General features: G+C 47.0%; 1 protein-coding gene across 1 annotated transcript; it reads left to right on the top strand.

Moving 5' to 3' along the window:
* The first annotated feature begins 566 nt into the window (after positions 1 to 566).
* Mgst3 (microsomal glutathione S-transferase 3) lies at positions 567 to 22,072 on the top strand. The gene is made up of 6 exons (XM_075988513.1): positions 567 to 717; positions 16,064 to 16,187; positions 17,136 to 17,209; positions 18,576 to 18,633; positions 20,716 to 20,788; positions 21,818 to 22,072. Exons 2-6 carry the CDS (start codon positions 16,071 to 16,073, stop codon positions 21,952 to 21,954), a joined length of 459 nt encoding a protein of 152 aa, XP_075844628.1. The 5' UTR covers positions 567 to 717; positions 16,064 to 16,070; the 3' UTR covers positions 21,955 to 22,072.
* Positions 22,073 to 23,092: the final 1,020 nt, after the last annotated feature.

Here is a 23,092-nt window from a genome sequence, read left to right as displayed (position 1 = left end):
GTGATTGGTTTAAAGGAGAACTTACAGAAAGTAACAGCCAAGGTCTACTTCTGCCCAGTAGGTCCTATCCAAGACTCTCCTGGAGGCCGCCGCGAGGTGGCACAAGAGGGTGCGCCTATGATCTTTGTTAAAAATCCCGCGGAGTGCAAAAACACCTGTGCGAGCAAACCACAGGAGCCCGCCAGCGAGAAAGTGAGCGGTCCGCCATGTGGGCAGGGCCGAGGTACTTGCTAACGGTGTTAGCTAAGGGAACTCCCAGGCTCTAAACTCCTCTCACCACGAGTTCAAACACACACCCCTCACCAAAAACCCCTCTACTGCATATGCGCGGCGAGATGAGCTACGGTGGCTCTGCTGGGAAGAATTACTAACGCGCTTCTGCTCCTCCAGTTCCAACCAGGAAGAATGAAACACCAGGACCAGTTTAGGACTGTGGTCACGAAGAGATACCTGGGAAGGAGAGCAAGTTTATGTAGACTAGAGAACCAGAAAAGTAAGCACGTGTGGACCGTCAGGAACAGGGAGAAAATGTAATCCCTCTTCAGAGACAACCAGAACTTCCCAGGCCAGAGGCGGTCCTTGGGCTCGAGCTACGCCCAGGGGCGTGGCCACGCGCTGCCTGGGGTGGAGTGGGGCGGGTCCTGCGGGACCGCTGGAACCGCACCCAGGCAGTGCTGCGCAGCTCCAGTTTGCACCAGGCGCGTGAAGGTGAAGCAGGTAAGTGCTGGCACCTGCGAGCTGCAGGAGCTTTAGCTGTGCTGAGGCACCTGAACGCCTACGTGCGCACCGCTTGTATCTCAGCCACTGGGGATGGAATAGGGTCTCCCTGCAACCTCTCTCTTGTCGGTCGATTTCTACGTTTCTCTACCCTCCTCCCACCCTGCATCCTCTCCCTGGTGGAGGGGTGGCTTTTGAGCTACTAGATGAGACTCTCGCCTCGCTGTCTGTCTATAACTCAGGGAGATTCTCAAGGTCAGCTCATCCTCAATTCTTTATTTCCTTTCTTCCTCTACTCCAGCTGTGTAAAGATCTGGGGCTCCCTCTTTCGGCCTTCTGGGGTCCACCTGACCTTACCCACTGCAGCTGTAATACCGAGACCGGAGACCCGAGCTCCGCAGTGGGAAGTGGCCATGCGGATCTAGCACAGGTTTCATAAGTGTCGTACAAGCGCCGCTTCTGCTGTGCATGTGTTGTTGCTAGGATCCTTCTGGAGGATCTCAGGGGGAATTGTTTGTTTTCCTCTTGCCTCGGAGAAATATTTGCATTGAAACCTGAATGTGGGTCATTTTCCAACCTCCATTCTATAAGAAAGACACTTCTCTCCTGAGAAGGGCTGGCGGGGGGGGGGGGGGGGGGATCTTCACTGATCTTTTCCTTGCGTGTCTGCAACTTTTCCTTTTTATCTTGTGTCCCTGCCGGGCGACCCAGAACCACGGGTGGGGCAACTGCAGGATGGTGGCAGGGAGTAGAAGCTCTGTGAGTCACTCTAGGTCTTGGCTTCTGCTAATTTTCTGCTTGGGAGGCACCAACATACAAATAGCCTAGGGTACATTTGAGTATGGCAAAGGAAGTAGAGGAAAAACAGAGACAGATGGTGGCATGGGTAGGAAAGGAACGCTGCGGGTTGGGACTTGAGTCGGGAAAGGAGGTGCCCCAGAGAGAAGTCAGCGCTCTACAGACTATGCTGCCGGCTTAGGTGTGGTCTTGCGGAGTCTTCTGCAGATTTTGCTGTAGGAGTTGGAGCCAGGGCGTCCCTGGGGAATATCTGAGGGCACCTGCAGCCTGTAGTTTCCGGGAAGCACCCAAGGTTATTATTGGTCGGGGTTACAGTCGCGTTTTATTTCAGTGTATCGGTAACGAGAGTATATTGTCTGAGTCAGGGGATCCAGAATGTTTATTCTCACAGGAGCTAAATTTATCTAAGGAGTTAAATAAAACTTACATCTGAAATCCAAACAAGTGCTTTCACCCTGGGAAGTACGTTCTGCTAAGCTTCTTCCTGACACAATGTTACAGAAATAGAAAACTTTGTCAAGTGACTCTTTTTTTTTCTTTAACCAGTGTTACTATATATAAAATGACAGTGATACTGTGGCCAGCCTTAGAAACTGCACTCCTGGAGCTTCCTTAGACTGAGGAACAAAATTCTAATGGATGCAGAAGCCTGCAACTGGAATCCTAGCACCAGAGAGACTGAGGCAGGAGAATGGTAATTCAAGGCCAGCCTGGGCCACTGAGACCTTGTTAAAGAACAAGGGCAGCCTTCCCCTTACTTAGCATCCCTCCTGCTGGCGTAGAGTTCTGCAGGAAATGATCTAAAAGTGGATTCCCTCATAGAGGACATCACAGAGAAGAAAAACAAGAAAGATGTGTCTATCCAAAGAGATGCTGAAAAAGCCCCTGGAATGAGTAGATGTAAGATGAATCTATCAAAAGTAGTTTAACACCTACCGATTTAACTGATTTTAAACCTATCATTCCCTATGTTTATACTTAAATATTCTGAATTTGTATGCAGAGCACCATTGCTGGCCACAGTTGATTAAGTACCATCTAGAATTGTAAAGCAATATCTCTTTAGAATATGCTGTTGTTACGTCTGCAACTAAAATGTGTGTGTGTGTATTTTCAAACTTGCTTATATACATGCTACAAGTGCATGTGCGTATGAAGACCTGAGGTCAACCTTGTGTCCTCCTTAATCACGTTCCACCTGATTTTTGAGGCAGATTCTCTCACTGAATCTCACTAATTGAGCTAGCCTGGCTGGCCAGGAAGCACCAGGGCCCCTCCTGTCTGAGCACAGGGATTGCCCCAGTGGCTTTTTACATGGGTGTGGGGTTCTGAATGCCATTACTCACGCTTTTATGGCAAGCACTTGAGCTGTCTGAGCCACCTCCTCAGCCCTTGCAACTGAATTTGTTGATCTTGCTTGTGAGTCTACTGTCCCCTGGAAAGAGAAAGACTAGCTCTTCTCGTCAGATGTCACTGTGTAAGATTAGTTCTCTCTCAGGGTCCATTTGCCTGTCTGCGGAGAGAAATGCAGCCGCTAGACCAGGAAAGCTGCATTGTTTCCCAAATGCATTGAGAATTTCATAGGTCCCCTTGTTACCCTTTGAGTTCTTTCTAGACAGGATCTGCTCATCAACTGGAATGTGAACTCTAATACTCGCGTTCCATTGCCCACCTCTTTGTTTTGAGACGATCTTCACAGGCCCAGGCTTGCCTCGGATTCTCAATCCACCTGCCTCAGTGCCCCACATTCGGAGAGTATAACTGTGTCCCATAACAGACGAGTTTTTCTCTTTTTAAGTAAATGATACTTTATACTTCTTCAGCTTAAGAAATGCACATGGGAGCTAGGGCTATGGCTTAGCAGTTATGAGCACTTGCTGCTCTTCCAGGAGACCTCAGTTCTGTCCCAGTACCCACGTCAGAGGCTTACAACCACCTGTAACCCTAGCTTTAGGAGATCTGACACCTTCTGGCGTTACAAATACACATCCCTGTGGCATACACTCATACATTTCTAGATTTTTCAGACACAAACACACACACATTAAATAGTAAAAGTAAAATAAAGAATGGCAGATTTTTTTTAAAGATAGAAAAATGCAAATGATTATGCCAAAGTCCGCTTTACCTTCCAAGAGATATGGGAGTGTCAAGCCAGATAAAATCCAACCACCTAGGTAGTTGGTTCCTTCACTTCATGGCTGGTATCTTCCCAGGGATATAGCATCTGTTAAGAATTAAAATAGCTCTAAGCTGTCTTTATTTCTGGTAATGGAAAATCCAACTATTATCAGTGTGACTCATTCAAGACTTTTTCCTCTTCTGGAAGTTATAGCTTTGTTGCCCTGTGACCGTACGCTCCTGTGCAATGTTAATGGACAGGTTTGTGGGGTTCGTGATGGTGAGATGAAGTGCCAGCCAGCTTCGGCACTGCCCTGCCAAGCTATATGCCAGGAGACTGGAGCGATTGTTCTTCACTCGACCCCTTTTCTCAGACTGTTGTACACCAAAATGTTCTTTTCTGGATCTTTCCCAAGATATTCTTTCCCCTTTCTAATTAGAAACACCACAGTCTGTAATCAAGCATGGGCTTGGAGCTAATTATTAGATTTACCTTCTTGTTAATATGTTTTATACTCAAGAGAGGGTCGATTGTTGTCAAACTTGCTCTTCGGCTTGGTTCAGAGACAGCGTGGCCAAGGCCAAAACTGTTGAATCTGGAGACACACTGCCTGTGTGTGTGGGAATTCAGGCTTTGCCCTGTGGTAGCTGTGTGTTTTCAAGGATGCTTAATTCCCTCACCTGCAAAGCAGAGGTAGTAATACATGCTGTGGGAAGTTAAATGAGTTGATATTGAACTGCTTAGAACAGGGCTTAGTCCATACTAAATAAGTATTGTAAATAATATTCTCCTCCTACTCTCCCTTCAGTCTCTAACTACCCTTCCGTCCCTCTGGCCTCCTTTCTCTACCGTGTAAACTTGGATGGGTCTGTGGACCTCTACACTTGCTGTCTCCGTACCTGTGTCCTCTCTCACACATCATTGCAATAGCCTTCATGGCTTCCGTCCCCGTGTTTCCCCTCCTCTGTGTGTGCACTCTGCTCTCACACCCCGACTGCTTTCTAGAGGTTCAGCGCTTCCTTCTCAGTTCACTGCAGCCCTGCCCCTGGAGTGCTCTATGGCATGTATAATACAATGGAGAAGAGAAGGACTCGCTCTGAGGGAATTGGAGGCAAGCAGTCCTCTATGTAAAATGCTTTGGCCTAACTGAATTTGTCAAATTGGCTTCACCTGATAATTTTTTTTGGCATCTCTTTTTTTGCTTGTATTCCGTATTATCTCTCTTTTCTTGTCTAAGGTTGTTGCCTTCAAACCATTAGAAGCATGATGTGAAATGTGTCTGGAGCCCTGTGTCATGAGAGGCTCAGCTCTAGGATATCTGCCATGACCCAAAATTCCAAGTCAGGTGTCAGGGTACCCTGGTTCATGGAACATTATGCATGGAGAGTCTCTGCCATCATACATAAGAGAAACCTGTTGATGGAAGTTTCTGTCCCGTCTGGTCCTACAGCAGTTACACAGAAGCTTATATTAATTCTAAATTATTTGGCCTGTTAGCTCAGGCTTATTATTAACTAACTCTAACAACTTAAATTAATCCATACTTCTTGTCTATGTTTAGTCATGTGACTTGGTACCTTTTCTCAGTAAGGCATTCTTATCTTGATTCCTCTGTATCTGGCTGGTGACTGACTCACTGCCTTTCCTCTTCCCAGAATTCTCCTCATCTGATCACCCTGCCTATACTTTCTGCCTGACTACTGGCCAATCAGTGTTTTAGTAATCTAATGCGAGTAACAAATCTTTACAGCGTACACCTGTCATGTTAAGAAACCTGTCATCATACACAAGGGAAACTTGACTAACAAATCTAACGTCCTTGAATTCTTGGGGAACAGAACTGCCATTTTTTCTGAAAGAAGATTGATCGTCATCCGAGCATTTCTGTTTAGTTTCTTGTCATTTTCAGATTTGACCTTAACTGGCACAACCATGCAAGCTTGTCATCTCATCACCAAGAGCCAAGAAGCCTTCCTGACCCTTCCTTCCTCCACCTCCTGCCAGCCTAGGAACATATTTAACAATTGTTTTCAGTACAGACAATTCACCACAGTGTTGGAACTAAAACATCATCTGAAGCCTGAACATGGCTAAGCTGTGGCTGTTCGGATGTAGGGCTGAATATGTGTTTGAATTAAAGAGGCAGGTCCTCCATCTTCCCAATATGACTGGCTTCCAGATATGCTAGCAGTACATTGAGGAGGAACTGAAGACTATGAGGTCCTGGATAGACCCACTATGTCCTGCCTGCTGCAGCTGGCCTCACTTGAATTAGCAAGCTGGTGCTCAATAGATCAGGCTGCATTTGCTCGGCTAGCTTTCTGTTTGTAGCACTTTAAAAATAACTACTGAACCTACATCGCCATTCGGTGCAGTATGTAGTTTCGGCGCTTAGATTCTTATTCCTTTTTTAAAAAACTTATTTATTATGTATGCAGTGTTCTGCCTGCATGTATGCCTGCAGGCCATAACAGGGCACCAGATCTCATTATAGATGGTTGTGAGCCACCACGTGGTTTCTGGGAGTTGAACTCAGGATACCTCTGGAAAAACAGCCAGTGCTCTTAACCTCTAAGCCATCTCTCCAGCCCCTTATTCCTTTTCTGAAATGCCTGGAAATTAGGGGTACTGGGTATGGCACCCTAAACCTGTAGTCCCAGCACTCGGGAGGGAGAGGCAGGAGGATTTGACCGGTGCTTATTTAAAGGTTTGACAAACGAGTTTGATGTGTTGGTTGTGGACGTAGACTAGAACTGCCACGCTGAAAAGGAAGATGAACACAGGGAGGTCTCCTGTCTCTCACCTGTCTCTCACTCCTGGAGACGGAATTCCCCCAGTGTTGCTCCCCTCTCACTTCCTGCATTTCTCCACCAAGCTCCTCCTGGGCTTCAGAGAACCAGCTAGAGATGCTCACCTCTGGAATTCTGCTGACAGACTCTCCTGGAAACATCACTGTTCTAGTACTCCAGTTTTGATCAACCCCTGTCTCTGGTTCCTGCTTCTGCCACGGCTGGCTTTATCTCCCTGGGGCAAACTCCCGTCAGGGGATCATTTGAAGGCCTGTTTCTTTGAGGAAACATCCCAAGGCAGAAGTGAAGCAGGCTCAGGAGAAGCTTTAGTGGGTGAAGTGAGCCCTTAGTCCCACCTGGGAGTTTGCTGAACTGTCTGGTATGTGGAACTTTGAGAGGCATCCATTGTGACCAAGGCAAACATTTAATTGATCATCCCTGTGTCACTCCCATTAAACTGTAGGATTTTGCCATATAAAATAATTGGACTGGTGGCACAACTGAGTAAGGGTTGCTGTGAGACTTAGGGGGAATGATGACTTCAAGCTGAGCTAAGAATACTTTGTCATGGTCAACTTTCTGGTTGTATTCGTGCAAGACAGCAGCTAAAAATTTGCAGGAGAACAATATCACAAACCAAAGCAAAAGTTGTCGTTGTCTAATCTGAATTTTATTTGCTTAAAGTCAAAGAGAAGGCAGATACTTATGTCTGCAAAGAATCTGTCATTTGAGAAAGCCTAAGGTACTGTGTAGCTTGGTGACTCAGGATTGGTAAATTATTTGGGGCAAGTGCCTCTATTCATAAATCCTGTCTTTTGCTCTACTTATGCAATGTTTATTGTGCCCTGGGGAATTTCACTGGGCAGCCAAAAGGACTTGGGTACACAGTGAAAGAGAGTTGTTTCACCAGAAATGTTTAATTGAGTGTAGGCTTGCCCAGAGCCCTTTCTGTATCTGAAGAAACTCTGCCCCAGTGAGATAAGGCCAGCCATGGCAGGAGCAGGAATTAAAGACGGGGTTGATCAAACCCAAGTAGCAGAGTAGTGCTGTTCCCAGGAGAATCTCTCAGCAGGATTCCTGAAAGAGAACACCCGAGCCAAAGAGCCCACGGACTGCTCCCATGAGGCTGCCTCACAGCCGGAAGTGGCACAGCAATCCCACATTTTAAGCCTAGATTTCATGGCTCTTAAACTGAGGGTCTGGATGGTGTCTGTGGCACACCTACAGACCCCTAGTGTCTGCTAACTAGCTACACTACATGGCTGTCACTTTGAGTGTTGTTCCGCTTCTGTCCCTGTAGACATCAAGGGCTGGTTTCCAGAGTACCCTCACTTTCCTGGAAACCCACCATGGCCCGGGGCACTTTGCAAAGGGGGAGATACTTTATTAAAAATTTAAAGCTTTAGATAGAAATGTTGCTATGTTTTGAACATAGCAAAATAATTAGATTTATAACATATGCTCCATAGAGGCATTGATGGAAACCTCCTATAACATCATATGTAATGGTGAGAAACTGACTGCTTCCTCCCTGTATGGGGAGCAGGACAACTGTGTCCACTTTTGCCTTTTCTGTTCAGCACTGTATTGGTTCTAACTAGGGCCGTTAATGGAGAAGAAAATAACAGCAGCTGTAAAAGGCCATCCTCCATGGAAAGGAAGTAGTAACTCTCTCTTTCTCAGTGGCAGAGCCAACCCTGGGTGTAAAATATTCAAAAGACCCAGGAGGCTGGGACTTTGTATATGTTTAGTCCCAAGCATGTGAAGGGTTAGATCCCCTGTGCGGTGAAGCCAGACGAGCCTCTGCTTAACTCCAGCCTCCCGCAGGCTGCTTTGCTCCGGAACAGAAGCAGGGTGAGACTGTACAGCCAGGACAAAAGCTCTGCCAAGGACTGCTCCTTATTGCTGCCTCTAACTTGTCAAGTGCAAGCTCTGCTGGGCGACTTAGTAGCAAACAGCTTAGACACTAGTATGAGTCTGCCAGACCCCCAGTATTCACCAGTGACAAAGGCGTAGGCAAATGGTGAAATTCCTCTTTGCCTCAGTTTCCTCCTGTGAGTGAGAATGGCAATGATTGCCCCTGCCACAGAGGATTATTGAGGATGGAGAGGGTTAGTTTATGTAAAGTCTCTACCCTGCATGTCCTCAGTCCCATGTTAAGTATTCAACATGTATGGGTGAAATAATTTCCTATTTTGCTATTTCTGCCAGAAGATCCTACCACGCCCTTAAATATGTCTTTCACTTAGCTTATAGTGCTTCTCATTTAATTTGAGGTACAGCAATTCGTGGTGTAAACAGCAACGGTCTCCCCAAAGCCCTCTTGTAGCAGTGACCCTCACGCTTGCAGCGTGAAAAGCCTTAAACTCCAGCTCCTTTGACGTCTGGTGATTGTGACTGTGAAGAGAGATCCAGGAAAGCAGAGACTGTCACAGGCCAGGCTCACTAGGTAAAATCTCAAAGGAAAAGAGAAAAAACAACAACAACGAAACCTCTCTTGCTCACTTGTTTAATTAGTGTTGAGCCAAATGTTAAACCCAAGAAGATGCACTGGTCCTGTGGCGTGTGCTAGTGAAACATTTAGCCTCAGCTCGTCCTGCAGCCCCGTCATCGTGTTCTGGAGATGCCGCAGGGAAAGGAGGGTTCTAGGAGCACCCAGTAGAAAGCTTTGTATGGAACATCAAGACAGGGGCATGCTCCAGAGTGCGGCTCAGATCCAATCATCTCGTCCTACAACTTGATTTTTCCCTAACATGGTCTTTTAAAATCTCATTTGTTTATTTTTATGTGTAGGGGTATTTTGCCTGCATTGTGCCTGTGCACCATGTAGGTGCTTTGTGCCTGTGGAAGCCAGAAGGCGGCATTGAATCCCCTGGAACTGGAATAAGAGACAGTCGTAAAATGCCATGTGGGTGCTGGAAATTGACCCCAGGTACTTTAGAAAAGCAGCCGAACTGTCTCTCCACCCTACCCCTGACCCCCACCCCCGCTTAAATAACAATTTTAAAAATGTGATCTCTGGGCAGGGATCGGCATCCTTGAGAACTTTTGATGGTTGTATTCAAAGGCCCTACTGGAGCCCTGATGACTCAGAAACTGGGAGGGGACGTGTCTTAACACAGCCTCTAGAAGACTGGGAACTGCCGCAGGACTCAGCTGAGTTTCTGTATTTGTGCAAGTAACTATGAAAAACCACAAATAGGAGGCTCATGCCCTGTAGTTTCTGTGTGCAGGTGCATGTTACGGTGGCCAGTTAGTCTGTGGGAAACACAGGAATGAGCATTCATTGCAGAGCTGTTGTGTCCTGACCATGAAGACCAGGTCCAGGACAAAGTTCTCAAAGGTCAGAGCCTTATCTTGGTGGGTCAATAAAAGAGCTGCAGGTGTGTGATCAGCTAGATGTGTGCAGGCCACTTGAGTCCTCACACCAGAGGGGGTGCTCACACCAGAGGGGGTGCTCACACCAGAGGGGGGTCCTCACACTAGAGAGAGTGCTCACGCCAGAGGAGGTGCTCACACCAGAGGGGGTGCTCACACCCGAGGGAGTGCTCACACCAGAGGGTTTGTCTACCAGTTATCAGCTCCTCCGGCCTGGCACTGTAAGCTATCTGCTGGCTTTGAATTCCTAACAACCCAGGGTGTGGCAGAGGCTGCCTGGGTGTGGATCTAAACTGCCTTCCCGTTCTTGGTGCACCCTGGCCTACAGGCCACCCTGCAAGGACTGAGAACACCCATCCCTTCTCCCTAGTGTCAGAAAACAAGATTTAGCTGACGATTAAGTGATTGCAAACCTTGACTGAATTAAGCTGGTCCTATTCTATTCTGAAGGCCTAACCATATTTGCTCCTTGCACTCAAGTCTTTAGGAACTATGGTGCAGACCTCTGTTCTAGATTCTTCTTTTTATGTAATTCGTAATCCAGTTTCTGTCACGGTTTCAACAGATGCTTTGGAGGGAAGAAAAGCAAAAGCAAACAGTTCAGATGAACACTGTTGCCAGGTCCTGTATAACATGATGAGCAATGTTTCTTTGTGTGGGAGGGGCTGGGGGGAGCTTTCCTGAGAGCCACCTTAAGTCACTGTCCTGCCGTTGGCAAGCACCTGCAAACACCAGGAGCAGTAGGAATGCCAAGCCACATGGTCCCTCCCACAGACCTTAGGCCTGTTCTCATTGTCTTCTCTGAGTACAGATCAGGCATCCAGAGTAGGGCTCCTCGCTTGTCGGTGTGTGGAGGTGTCGGGAGGGCTCGTCCGCCATCCTGGAAGGCAGTAGTATCCAGCCTTCCTGCATCTGTGCACAAGCGCAGAAGAGCCCCTCCCTAAGAGGGTGTGCCACTGTAGATCATGTGGTCTCTGCAAAACCCCCACTCTGGTATCAGACACCCCGTCCCCCACCTTCGGGTGAATTCTCTGCCTTTTCCACTGAGCCCACTTCACCAGCTTCTCTCTCGTTTTGTCCCTTCTAATATGTTTTTAATTGAAATAGAATTACATCATGTCCTGCCCTTTCCTCCCTCCAGCCCCCTCCTAGCTGCTCTCCCTCAAACGCTTCCTGTGTCCTTCCCTCAAGTTGGTTGCCTCTTTGACTTTATCATTGTTATATATATAGAATGTATACATACAGTACATGCAAGTACATATATTTAATACATATGTTTAATGCATGTATTTAAATACATATATTTAATATATGTATATATTTAAATACATATATTTAAATAGAATCTGCTGAATCCATTTTTATTGTGTGTGTATGGTTTCAGAGCTGACCACTTGGCAATCAACAACCAGTAAGAGGGCTCATCCCAGGGACAGGCTCATTCTCCATCTCCCAGCAGCCATGAGTGGCCTGAAGTTCTTTGCCTAGAGGTGGGACCCTATGAAATTGTCTCCCTTCCATGAAAACATAGTCATTGATATTGCCATTGCAGCCATTTCTAGGAGAGACTGTTCCGTCGCTGACTCTCTGGTCTTCTGGCTCTCACAGTCTTTCCACCCCTTTTGCCGTGATGTTCCCACGGCGGTAGATGCAGGAGCTGCGATATAAACATCAGTTGGGGCTAGACTCCCCACAATCTCTGCATCCTGCCCTGCTGTGGTTTTCCGTGGTGATCTCCATTCTCTGTAAAAAGAGGCTGCTGTGATGAGGGGCGGTGACTGCACCTACCCATGGGGACGAGAGTAAGATTTTGATCGCAGTAAGGAACTATGTTGGCCTAGCAAAGTGGCAGGAGTGGATTATTTTCCAAGGTGATCTCAGTAGCACTGGGCTATATACCAGGCATTGTTTCCTCCTGCTGACCTTCAGCCCAATTAGTCAGCTGTTGATTGCCACCCAACTGTAAAGGACACTGACTGCACCTTTATGCAAATCTCACCGCTCTGATTATTGTGGTTCATAGGTAGGGTGGGACCGTGTAATTGCTTCCTGCCCTTGGGAGCTTAAATAGTATTTTCTGGGACCATAAAAGCTCTAGTGCTGGAGAGAGGCTTTGAAGCCAGAGCAAGCCTTGAATCATCCAGGTCCTGTGTCCTAAGTGTCGCCAGCACCTCTTGACCTTGGCTCTGACTTGTTTCAGACTTGGTTCCTACCCAGGTTCATACTCAGTTTCGTCCCCTCCATGAAGTGAGGAGATGCCTCTCACCAGGTGTGAACACCCAGCAGGCTGTGTTGCTGCCCTGAAAGAGGAACCTGGCGGTCATGTCAGTTTCTACTTATAGATTACAAAACAGTTGCGTTGGGAATGGTTCTTACCTGCAGTAGACTTTCACCCCCAAAGCACTTGCCACCCACCTGGCTGCTCTTGACATCAGGAAAACGGGTCAGCAACTAAGCCCATTCGTTCTGCTTTGCCTGGCTGGAGTGTTTTCATGAATTCTAAAACCCGATCCGGTCCTAGCTCTCCCCTTGCATGCTGGAGCCGCTGGACTTGCAAACCGAGCCAGAGTGGCAGTGTTTCATTTCTTTGTCCTTACAAAGGCCGACAGCCTTAGAGGCAGCTTCGTTCTCAATGCCTGTTTGACCGCAGTGGTTTCCCTCCAAGGATGGCAAGTAGGCTTGATCGCTTTTCATTTTCAAGGAGGTGCTCAGCATTCACACTGTATTTTTGTATATAATTACTGCCGTAGCGTCTAATTTGTGTTGACTTTATAAACTTGAAAAGAGAAGAAAGGAGAAGAAACTTGGAGAGCATCCAGGCCCCCTTGTTTTCTGAAGCTGAGCAGGTGCCAGAGGCACCTTGTGCTGAGTCACAGAGACAGTCTGGTCCCTATGAAGGGCAAGTGGGCGGGGCAGGGTAAAGACCACAAAGGGGAAAGCTGTTGAAAATTGCTGTGTGCTGTGATGGGGGAGGTGACCGATCTGGGGGTGCTTAGAACTCAAATGTTATCTTTTTAAGCTAGGAGAACCTTATTTTTCCATTTATTTTGATGTGCATGCGTGTTTTGCCTACATGTATATCTAAGCCACATGAATGCAGTGCCCTTAGATGCTACAAAGAAGTGGCCATTGGATCCCCTGGGCCTGGAGTTATAGATGGTTGTGAGCCACCATGTAGGTGCTGGGAATCAAACCAGGAATAGCATCCAATGCTGTCAACTGCCAAGCCGTCTCTGCAGTCCTGAGAAACTTACTTTCTAAAGACCCAAACAACTTGCTCACCCCTAGATTTCATATTGAAAAAGACACTGTGACCCCACGGTTTGTTCAGCTCTCAGTCTGCAAGCAGGACTGAAAGAGGCCACTGGGGTCGGATGAATCTGGACTGAATCCTACCCATAACACTTCCTGCTCTAGACTCTGGGTGCAGCACTCCAGCTCTGGGCGTTCCTCTCATGGTAGGGGGACTGGAATCCTGTCCTTTGTAAGAATGACTAGAAACATTCTGCAGCAGGGCAACAGCCTGAACTGGCTGCTGGAGTGGAAGCTCACTGCTCGTCAGAGACAGACTTTTTCCATCTTGGTGAGTGTGCCAATGTGTAGATGGGTGGGGTGGGTGTGTTTGCATACACATGCCTTCGGAAGCCGGAAGACAACTTGGGTGGTTATTGTTCTTCGGGAGGAAGACATCTTGTTTTTTGAGTCAGGGTCTCTCCCTGACACCACGGGCCTCACCAATCAGGTTACACTGGCTGTCCAACAAGCTCCTGGAATCTCCATGTTTCTACAGCAGTAGGATTACATGACTGTGCTATCTTTCCTGACTTTTTACATGGGTGCAAAGAACTGAACTCAGGTTCCCATGGTTGCTCAGTGTTAAGTTGGGAGCATAGTCCCCAGCCCCTGGCATCCATCCCAGCCTCCCTGACCTGGGAGTTGCATTAGTCTGGACTCCAAATCCCAGCATGCCAAGTCCTGACCCCTGGGGGCAGGGAGGAGGGTCAGGACCACTCCCACAGGGCATTTAAGTGTACTCCCAGAGGAGAATCCCGTCGTTTTCAGGTCTGCATGGGCTCCCTGCTTTCCTGTCTCCCCATCATGGCTCAACCACCCGAGAACATCATGCTTATTAAAACGATGGGCATTTTGATTTGGTTTGATTTGACCTAATTGGATTTCTTGCGCCAGCAGAGCTGTCCTTTTATTATTTTGTCTTAACACTCAGCACGCATCTCATCAGCTAAACCCCCTCCCCAGCCCTTCAAGGTGTAACAGATTGGCCTCAAACTTATGATCCTCCTGCCTCATCCATTTAAGCATTTGCCTGCTGTGTGCTTTCACAAACAGCAAGAAATGGGTGCTTTTTTTTCTCTCTCTCAAGACAGGGTTTCTCTGTGTAAAAGCACTGGCTGTCTTAGAACTCGCTCTGTAGATCAGGCTAGCCTTGAACTCGCAGAGATCCACCTGCCTTTGCCTTCCGAATGCTAGTATTATAGGAAGAGCTACCACAACGCAGTGAGAAGGGCATTTTTAAACTGAAGAGATCACACAGGAGCTCCTGGCTCTGGCAGCCTTGCCTGAGGTGGTGAGTCACCTTAGCACACTCTCAGGCGTTGCAGCTGCTCTTTCCGTCTGCACGCATGCTCTGAACTCTTCCATCTAGTGTTCAAATTTCACAGAAGTTAGTGGGCAGCCCAGTGGGCTATGAGATGCTTAGGGCTTCTTCCACCTACTAAGTTTTGTTTTATTTGATGTCTTTCCTTTGAGACAAGAGTTTTAATGCTGAATATTGCAAGCTGAGCCAGGATCAGCTTTTCCTCAAAACTGTTGTTTATAACAACAGTTCCTTTGTGGTCAGAAAAATTCAGAGAATTGTATCTTTAAACCACATAGCCACCACTGCATCTGTAGTTAACACTTGTTTAGCTTTAGCTTGTATTGCCAACTTTTTATGGATTTCAAAATAAGTTTCCAACATGGGGACTCTTGTGGGGCTTGTTCTGAAGTGATGATTTGATAGGCAGCTTGGGTTCTCAGGAGTCTGCCAGGCTATGTGTTTTGTCCACACCATCGGCTGGGGAGCCACGTTTTGATATCAGAACAGCAAGCAGGGTTTCACAATTTTGACTTCTAAAACCATGCCAGCGTGTGACCAGGATCAAGGTGGAAGGGCGGTCACAAGGTTCTGACCTCACAGTAGCCCTCCCCAGAAACCACTGTCGGGGGTACCAGTTTGTTAAAGGGCGCCGTGCTAAATACTTCCAACTGCAAATGTTAGCGGCACACGACAGTGACTACCGCAGCGATACAGGTAAACTCTGTAAATGGATGTTGAGTCAAAGAGAATACATAGCAGGCTAGAGCAGCTCACACCTGTAATCTCCATACTTGCGAGGCCGAGGCAGGATGATTGCTGTGAGGTTGAGACCACTCTGGGTTTTATCTTGAGTACCAGGCCAACGTGGGCTACACAGCCTCAAAAACTGAAATGAAGGAGTCCATGGGATAGCTCAGTGGGTGAAGGTGCCAGCTGTCAAAGCTGATGCTGGAGTTTGCCCCCAGGGGCTCACGTGGTGATAGGCGGGAACAGACTTCTGCAAGCAGGTCCTCTGATCCCCGTGTGCTCACTGTCGCATGTGCACATGGGTGTGTGTACAAAAAATAAATAAATAAGAATGGAATAAAATCTGTTTTTAAAACTGAAAGGAAGATAGAGAGGAAGGAAAAAAGGTGAAGGAAGGAAGAAAGGAAGGACCTGTATTCACTTTTCTGAGACTATACTGCATAGTGGAATAATTTTTAATTCTGTCATCTAATACACGGTGGTATTTCTGTTGATGTCTTAAAAACATCTGTTTTTATTGGGCAGGGTGTGTGTGTCATATGTATGCATGGTGTATGCACTTGTGATGTATGTGTGATAGATGTATGTGTGCACGCGCTTGTCTGTGCAGGGGCTCTCACCTGCCCGTGCTCATGTAGGGACCAGCGATTGACTTGGGGTTTTGTTCTGTCACTAAACCTGCGGCTAACCTTTTTCATTAAACTGGCTAGCCAGTGAGCTCCAAGGATCCAGACTCAGGTCCTCATGTTTACACAGCAAACAGTTGACCTACTAAGCCACCTTCCCAGCACTGAGCTGACTTTTTGATCTGTATACATCTGCCGGTGATGAGGCACCGTGCTCTCTAAGGCCTCGCACCACACAGTGTCCACGGTGTTGGGTTAGTTTCCCACTGTGGCGTGCTTTCTTCCACAGAGCCAAGATGACTGTCCTCTCTAAGGAATATGGATTCGTGCTCCTCACTGGCGCTGCCAGCTTCGTGATGGTGCTCCACCTAGCCATCAACGTGGGCAAAGCCCGCAAGAAGTACAAGGTGGAGGTAAGTGGGGTCACAGGCGGGTGCTCGCGTGGGCTTCCTGAGGCCACGGCTAATCAATCATGGAAGGAGATCTGAGTTGTTAGTGGCAGGTAGTAGCCGTCTCTGGATAGTGCCTATTCGAATTCTGTTCCTGAGTGGCAGGAAATACTAGGATTGCTGGAATGCGGTTTGCACCTTGTTGGACTCTAGCCCCTCTGTAGAAAGACCAGGCCTACTAGGATTAAAAGTCCCTTTTTACCTAGAGCTATTTGCTAGGGACATCTTAAAGAAGGATGAATTAGCAGCATTGTTTTCCTAGTTTGCCACTTTACAAGTGATAGCTTCAATTGATTTTCCTGTTTCCTAAGTAGAGAAGAGAGGCTGGGCTTAACCTGGGTTTAGCCGGTTGTTGTAAAAAGGAAGTCTGTTAAATACTTCCTTTAGCTCTGGCCGAACTAGAAGGGGAACTTCTAAAGCTATCCCTGGGGAGCAATTAGATGTCTGTTTGCATCTAGCATCTTGTAATTAGACTCCCTCTGGAGGTTCCTGCAAGTGTTTGTATCGGGCTGCTTCTCTTTTTATCCTAGTGGGCACTTGCAATAGCAGTCTCACACAGTCAATTATCTGTTCCCTAGTAAGGGAAATTTTAAAGGGATGTGGTGTGTGATGATTCCTGGGAACCAGCCATTTCTCTCCGGTCTCTCTGAATTTGCATCTGCCGACCATTGCTTTATGGCATCAGTGAGACGCACTGACTAGGCAGGGGCCACTCCCATGTCTTTTGCAACCAGAACATAAGTCACAGGTTCTTGCTAGCTTCTGAGAACTGAAAGCCTTGTCACTACAGAGACTGAAGCCGAAGTCAGTGCTCGTCCATCAGGAGTACCGTAGAAGGTGCTTCGGAATGTCTCAGTTTCAGGGCTGGTTAATTCTCAACACTCATCCTCCGCCTGGCCTTTGCTTTCACAGTACCCGGCCATGTACAGCACAGATCCTGAGAACGGGCATATCTTCAACTGCATCCAGCGAGCCCACCAGAACACGTGAGTGTCATGCTGCCGGGCAGCAAAGATGCCCCTCATCTCAGCCCCGAGTCTCTGAATTTGCTGAGTGATAACATGACAATCATGGTTCCCTCATTAAAAGTATGATTAAAACGTTAGTGGGGGGCAGGCAGGGGCTCAAAATGAAGGCACTTTTGGCCAAACCTGATAATCTAAATTTGATCACCAGGACCCACATGGTGGAAGGAGAGAACCAAGCCTAACTTACACATGTGAGTCATAGTATTGATACACACACACACTCATATATAAAAAAGCATATTAAATTACTGGGTGAACAGATTGAATAATGAGCAAAAATAAGACTTTTTAGAACGGAAAAACTTCTGAGCTGGTCAGTGGTGATGCACAACTTAAATAACCAGCCCTGGGGAGGCAGAGTCAGGCGAATCTCTGAGTTCAAGGTAAGCTTGCCTGGTCTACAGAATGAGTTCAAGGGCATCCTGGGTAGAGAAACACTGTCTTGGAAAAAAATTAAAATAAAAATAAGCAGAGAGTGTTATGAAGGCCTGCTGTTGCTCTGCTCCCTTCTCTGCTTACACAGTTCAGGTCCTAGCCAGGGGATGGTACTGCCCACAGTGGACAATTTTTTCCACCTCAGTTAACACAGTCAAGATAATCTTCCGTGGGCATGCCCATCTCCCAGGTGATTCTAGATTCTGTTGACAATTAACAGTAGCCATAGCAATGCCTTTAATGTGACTCTCTGCAGTGTTTGCAGGTCCCATCTAAATGATTAATATTCATTACTTTTCATTGTAAATTAGTGTGTGTGTGTGTGTGTGTGTGTGTGTGTGTGTGTGTGTGTGTGTGTATAGAGAACTGAATGGACAGAGGCTTTCTCTTGGCTCATAATTTAAAAAAGACATAGTCCATGATGTAAGATATAATGGCAGATATGACAGAGACTTGAAGATGATCACAAAGGCAGACAGGAAACAGAGTCCTCTCTCTGCTGGGCTATAACCCTCAAAGCCTACCCTCAGTGGCCTACACCTGCCAATCAGGCCCCTGTCCAAAACTATCCCACAATCCTCCCTCCAAAGCCATACCACCGAGTAGAGAGCAGGTGTTGACACACGAGCTTGTAGGGTGTTTCAGACTGTGCTTCCGTTAGGAGGCCTACTCCAAGCCAAGGCCTTCCTCGTGAGTTTGCAGGATGTAAAGTTCACCCACTCCTATCCAGAGCAAAAGCAGGTGGGTCCCGGCAGCCAGCCTTCTCCCTCCAGCCAGTGTGTGGACTCCCGAGCTTCCAGCCTGCCAGCATGCCTGCAAAGCCCCTTAGTTCTGTATAAACAGCCATCGTGAGGACACTTTTTGAAACACGACTTTCTGTCTATTTCAGGTTGGAAGTGTATCCTCCCTTCCTATTTTTTCTAACCGTGGGAGGTGTGTACCACCCGGTAAGTTTCTCCTTGGGCTGGTCATCCATCCGTTTAGATGTAGTTCACTCTGCGTGCAGGGAGAAGGAAATGAACATTGGGGGAGGAGCCTCAGTGTCAAGTCGCCATCTGTTTATTTAGTGATTTGTTACGGAGTGTTTTAAAGTAGGCAGCATTTCACCTGTTTTTACAGACAGGGAGAGCCTCTTAGACACCGTGTAACTTTCACAAGGTCAGCTAAGCCACAGAAGAATGGAACTTTGAACCCAGGTCTATATAATTCTGAAAGGTCCATATCCACAGGGAGTGTTTTTACTTTCCTCATTAATTCATCTACAAAAAAAATCTACCCACTCCCTAGAGCAGTGAACAAGACAGGCAGCCACCAGGATTCACAGAGCCTCCCTTTAATTGGGGTCATAAAGAACGTCATAAGTAAATTATTAGGGATGTTAGAAGCTGCGAAGGGCCCAGTAGCAAACAAGGAAGTGGAAAAGGAGCATGGAGCTCAGAGATTTTGAATATGGTGTGGTCAGCCTCTTACTGAGAAGGTGACAGGTAAGCTAAACTCAAGAGGTGAGGAAACAAGAGCTGCTGTCTGGAGCGCCCAGCGTCGAGAAGGCCGTGGCATCCTGACAGCTCTAGAAGACATTTACTCAAACCAAGGTCATGGCAGTGACCAGGACCGGCAGGCATCTGTACAGCCGAACACCAAACCATTGTTCCGAAATTGCTAGGAATTACTCAGCACCGTAGTAAAGAACAGCCTGGCAGAGACCAAGCTTAGGCAGAGAGTAGCTGGGGCTTTGTCTATAGTTCTTCATCCTCCTGCCAAGACTTCTTACCCAGAGTCAACTCAAACAAAACCCTGCCGTAGCAACCAGCACCACTGACAGCACTACCAAATGGAAAAGGACTCGTGGAGTGTTGTAGGAGGGCCCTTGTTCGTTTCCCTGGCTGCTCAGCCCTGAAATAACCACACAGAAACTGTATTAATTAAATCACTGGCCGGGCGGTGGTGGCGCACGCCTTTAATCCCAGCACTTGGGAGGCAGAGGCAGGCGGATCTCTGTGAGTTCGAGACCAGCCTGGTCTACAAGAGCTAGTTCCAGGACAGGCTCCAAAACCACAGAGAAAAACCCTGTCTCAAAAAACCAAAAAAATAAATAATTAAATCACTGATCACTATAGCACACTTCTAACAAGCTCTTACATATTAAATTAACCCATTTCTATTATTTTATATTTTACCACGAGGCTTGTGGCCTACCAGCAAGGTTCCAGCTGGCAGCTCCCGTCTTTCCCCCTGGCGGCTACATGGCATCTCTTGACTCTGCCTTCTTTCTCCCAGCATTCAGTTTAGTTTGCCCTGCCTTCCTCTATTCTGCCCTGTGTAGGCCAATACAGATTCTTTATTCATTAACCAATAAAAGCAACACATAGTCAGAAAGACTTCCCATTCCAGTAGAGGGTCACCTGTTCACCCTACCCCAACCTTTTCCCCTCTTACTCATTCTGGCCAGATAGATGGATTACTCAGGATGAAACAGAGGAAAATATTTCTCATCCTACATAGGTTTTACTCTCTCCTGTCAAGGGTGCTGAGAATAGAGAGGCTTTTTCCTCTCAGAGTACACATATTCGGGGTTCCCTATACATCCTCCTCACCTTTTCTTGTCCATCTCCACTCCTACTGTGTCCAGCCATTTCCAGCAGATGTCGTCATGGGAACAGTGCAGCCCAGGAGCTGCTGAGTCACTGTGGGGTCCAGGGTCCCATTTCAGACATCAGGGTTTCTTTTTCTGACTCACCCTGGAACCTTGAGGTCTGACTGCCCTTGACCTGAGCTCCAGCACCAGTTTCCCCAGTTGCCCAGAGCAAGAAACTGCGCCCATCCCCATGGGGAAAGCTAATTTGCACCTCCCAGTTGAGCATGCAATTCTAGACAACAACGGGTCTTGACTTTTCCTGACCAAACAAATGATGACATTCTTTCCTTAGTGGGAAATACCTCACTTTTGGCCAACGCAAGTGTAGTCAGCTCTAGGTGTTCACCAAGGTCTGTTTCCTCAACTGAAACGCTGAATTGTCCTTTTATCTTAGCGCATAGCTTCTGGCCTGGGCCTAGCCTGGATTGTTGGGCGAGTTCTTTATGCATATGGCTACTACACAGGAGGTAAGTACAGGTTGACGTCAGCCAAGGAAACACCTTTTAAATGTATCTTTTAAAATGTGCATTGTGTACCTGTGTGGATATGCCCACAGAGGGCAGAGCGCATGCTAGATCCCCTGGAGCTGAAGTTATAGGTGGTTGTGACCCACCTGACATGGGTGCTGACGGCTAAACACTGATCCTCAGCAGGAGCAGCGAGTGCACCTAACCATTGCATCTGTCCAGCCCCCAAACAAATTTTAAAGTTTAGTTTCTGTATTTTGACTCTTAGCTGAGCTTTAAAGTGGAGGGGGAGGTTAAGACAGGAGAGATGATGACTCAGCTGTTAAGAGGACAGACTGCTCATCTGCAGGACCCAGGTTTGATTCCCAGCGCCTTACATGGCAGCCAACAACAGCCTGCAATGCCAGTTCCAGGGGATCCATGCAAGTGGCACACAGACACACATGCAGACAAAATACCCATTTATATAAAATATGATAAAATGTGAAATGAGGAAGTGGCTTAATACTTGAGATGAAAGGTCTATTTATTCTTACTGCCCTTAGAAGAGTAACAAATTTTGAGCATTTTCTGTGTGTCAGTTGCTTGTCTATGAGCTTTATGTAGGCTATGCAACCTTGTAGCAGTTCTGGGTACAGTTAACAGCCCGTTTTATAGATGAGGAAACAGACATATAAATATTGAGCAGCTAACCATAACCCCCAGGAATCAAACCCAGGGGTTATAATGGCGAAACCTGGCCACTGTTTTAAGTGGATAAATTGATAGCAAAGAGAGAGAAAAAGGCTGTACTTCGTTCTGGAAGGAAACAAACACTCCTAAAGGTCCTAAGACAATGCTGCTACAGAGTTCTCCAAAGTCTAGGCAATGCTGTTGTAGAATTACTTTGCATATAGCTTCCTGCATACTGATAGCCCAACGGTAGAGTTGGTCCACCTCCCAAGAACAGGTGGTTGAACATATGACCTCAGATGCTAGAACAGAATGGCTTGTGGATGTTCTGGTAACTTCTGCTCTCTTGTTTTTCAGACCCCAGCAAGCGGTCTCGAGGAGCTGTGGGGTCTCTTGCCCTTCTTGCCTTAATGGGCACAACCGTGTGCTCTGCTTTCCAGCATCTCGGCTGGGTCCAACCTGGCTTGGGCAGAGGGTCCAAGGCCTGCCACTGAGGAATGGTAGATCTTTCAACTCTCGTTCACTTTGAACGACTTACCTTTATTTCCAGTTCCACTGGTTTTTTTTTTTAATATAATAAAAAACTTATCTGGCATCAGCCTCATACCTAAACCTCTTGACTCTACTCTGCATTTCTTTCTGAGTCTCTTTCCTAAATAATTGTGCCATTTCTACTAACTAGAAGTAAAGCCATGAGTATCCCTCCTCACCTCATCTGTGAAGCTGAGACAAAGTCTGATTACGGTAATGTATTCATGATGCCACAGTGCTGAAACATTAAGTCTTAGCTCCAGTTCAAATGTAGTACTGCTTGATGCTAATAATCAACAGTATGGACTTTAAAAAAATCTATTGAAGATTGCTTCTATTGCTTAAAAAGGTTAAGTAACAGGGGTTCAGTCAGATGACTTAGCAGGTAAAGACACTCGCCCTGAAGTCTGATGGCCTGAGTTCAGCCCACATGTTAGAACTGACTCCCACAAGTTGTCCTCTGACCTCTGCGTGTGCACTGTTGCACATGTACGTACACACACACACACACACACGCACACACTTGCCTAAAGCTTTTTTTAAGTTAAGCAAGAAACTCAGATGATAGAACAAGGGATGAATGTAAAGCTAGAACTACTAACAGCCCATTTCGTCGGTGAGAAAGCAGGCTTAGAAATGTCTGTGCCTGAGCTGAAGAGGTGGCTCAGCAGTCAAGAGCACTGACTGCTCTTCCAGAAGACCTGGGTTCAATTCCCAGCACCCACCTGGAAGCCCACAACTGTAAATCCAGTTTCATGGGACCTGACCCATGTCAAAACACCAATGCACATAAAATAAAAATAAATTTTTTAAAAAAAATTGTTGAAAAGAAGAAAAAATGTCTGTGCCAATGTCTTTTTAAGGACAAATCAAAAAAGGCTTTATGTAACATGAGGGCCTGCTTTGTTGAGGTTTCTGTCCTGTCCAGTTCCCACAGTCAGCAAGTCGCAAAGAAAATCACACAGAGGTTTCCATAAGATTATAAACTGAGGGGCTGGAGAGATGGCTCAGAGGTTGGGAACGTTGCCTGCTCTTCCAAAGGTCCTGAGTTCAATTCCCGGCAACCACATGGTGGCTCACAACCATCTGTGGTGGGGTCTG

This window comes from Microtus pennsylvanicus, chromosome 10 (genome assembly GCF_037038515.1).
Source record: "Microtus pennsylvanicus isolate mMicPen1 chromosome 10, mMicPen1.hap1, whole genome shotgun sequence".
NCBI lineage: Eukaryota > Metazoa > Chordata > Mammalia > Rodentia > Cricetidae > Microtus > Microtus pennsylvanicus.
Note: the sequence above shows the minus strand (reverse complement) of the source record. Positions and strands in the feature narration are given on the sequence as shown.

Coding starts and splice junctions, on each gene's coding strand:
- Mgst3 (XM_075988513.1), top strand. CDS start 16,071: ATGACTGTCCTCTCTAAGGAATATGGATTCGTGCTCCTCACTGGCGCT. Junction 16,188..17,135: donor GCAAGAAGTACAAGGTGGAG/GTAAGTGGGGTC, acceptor TTGCTTTCACAG/TACCCGGCCATGTACAGCAC. Junction 20,789..21,817: donor ATATGGCTACTACACAGGAG/GTAAGTACAGGT, acceptor CTTGTTTTTCAG/ACCCCAGCAAGCGGTCTCGA.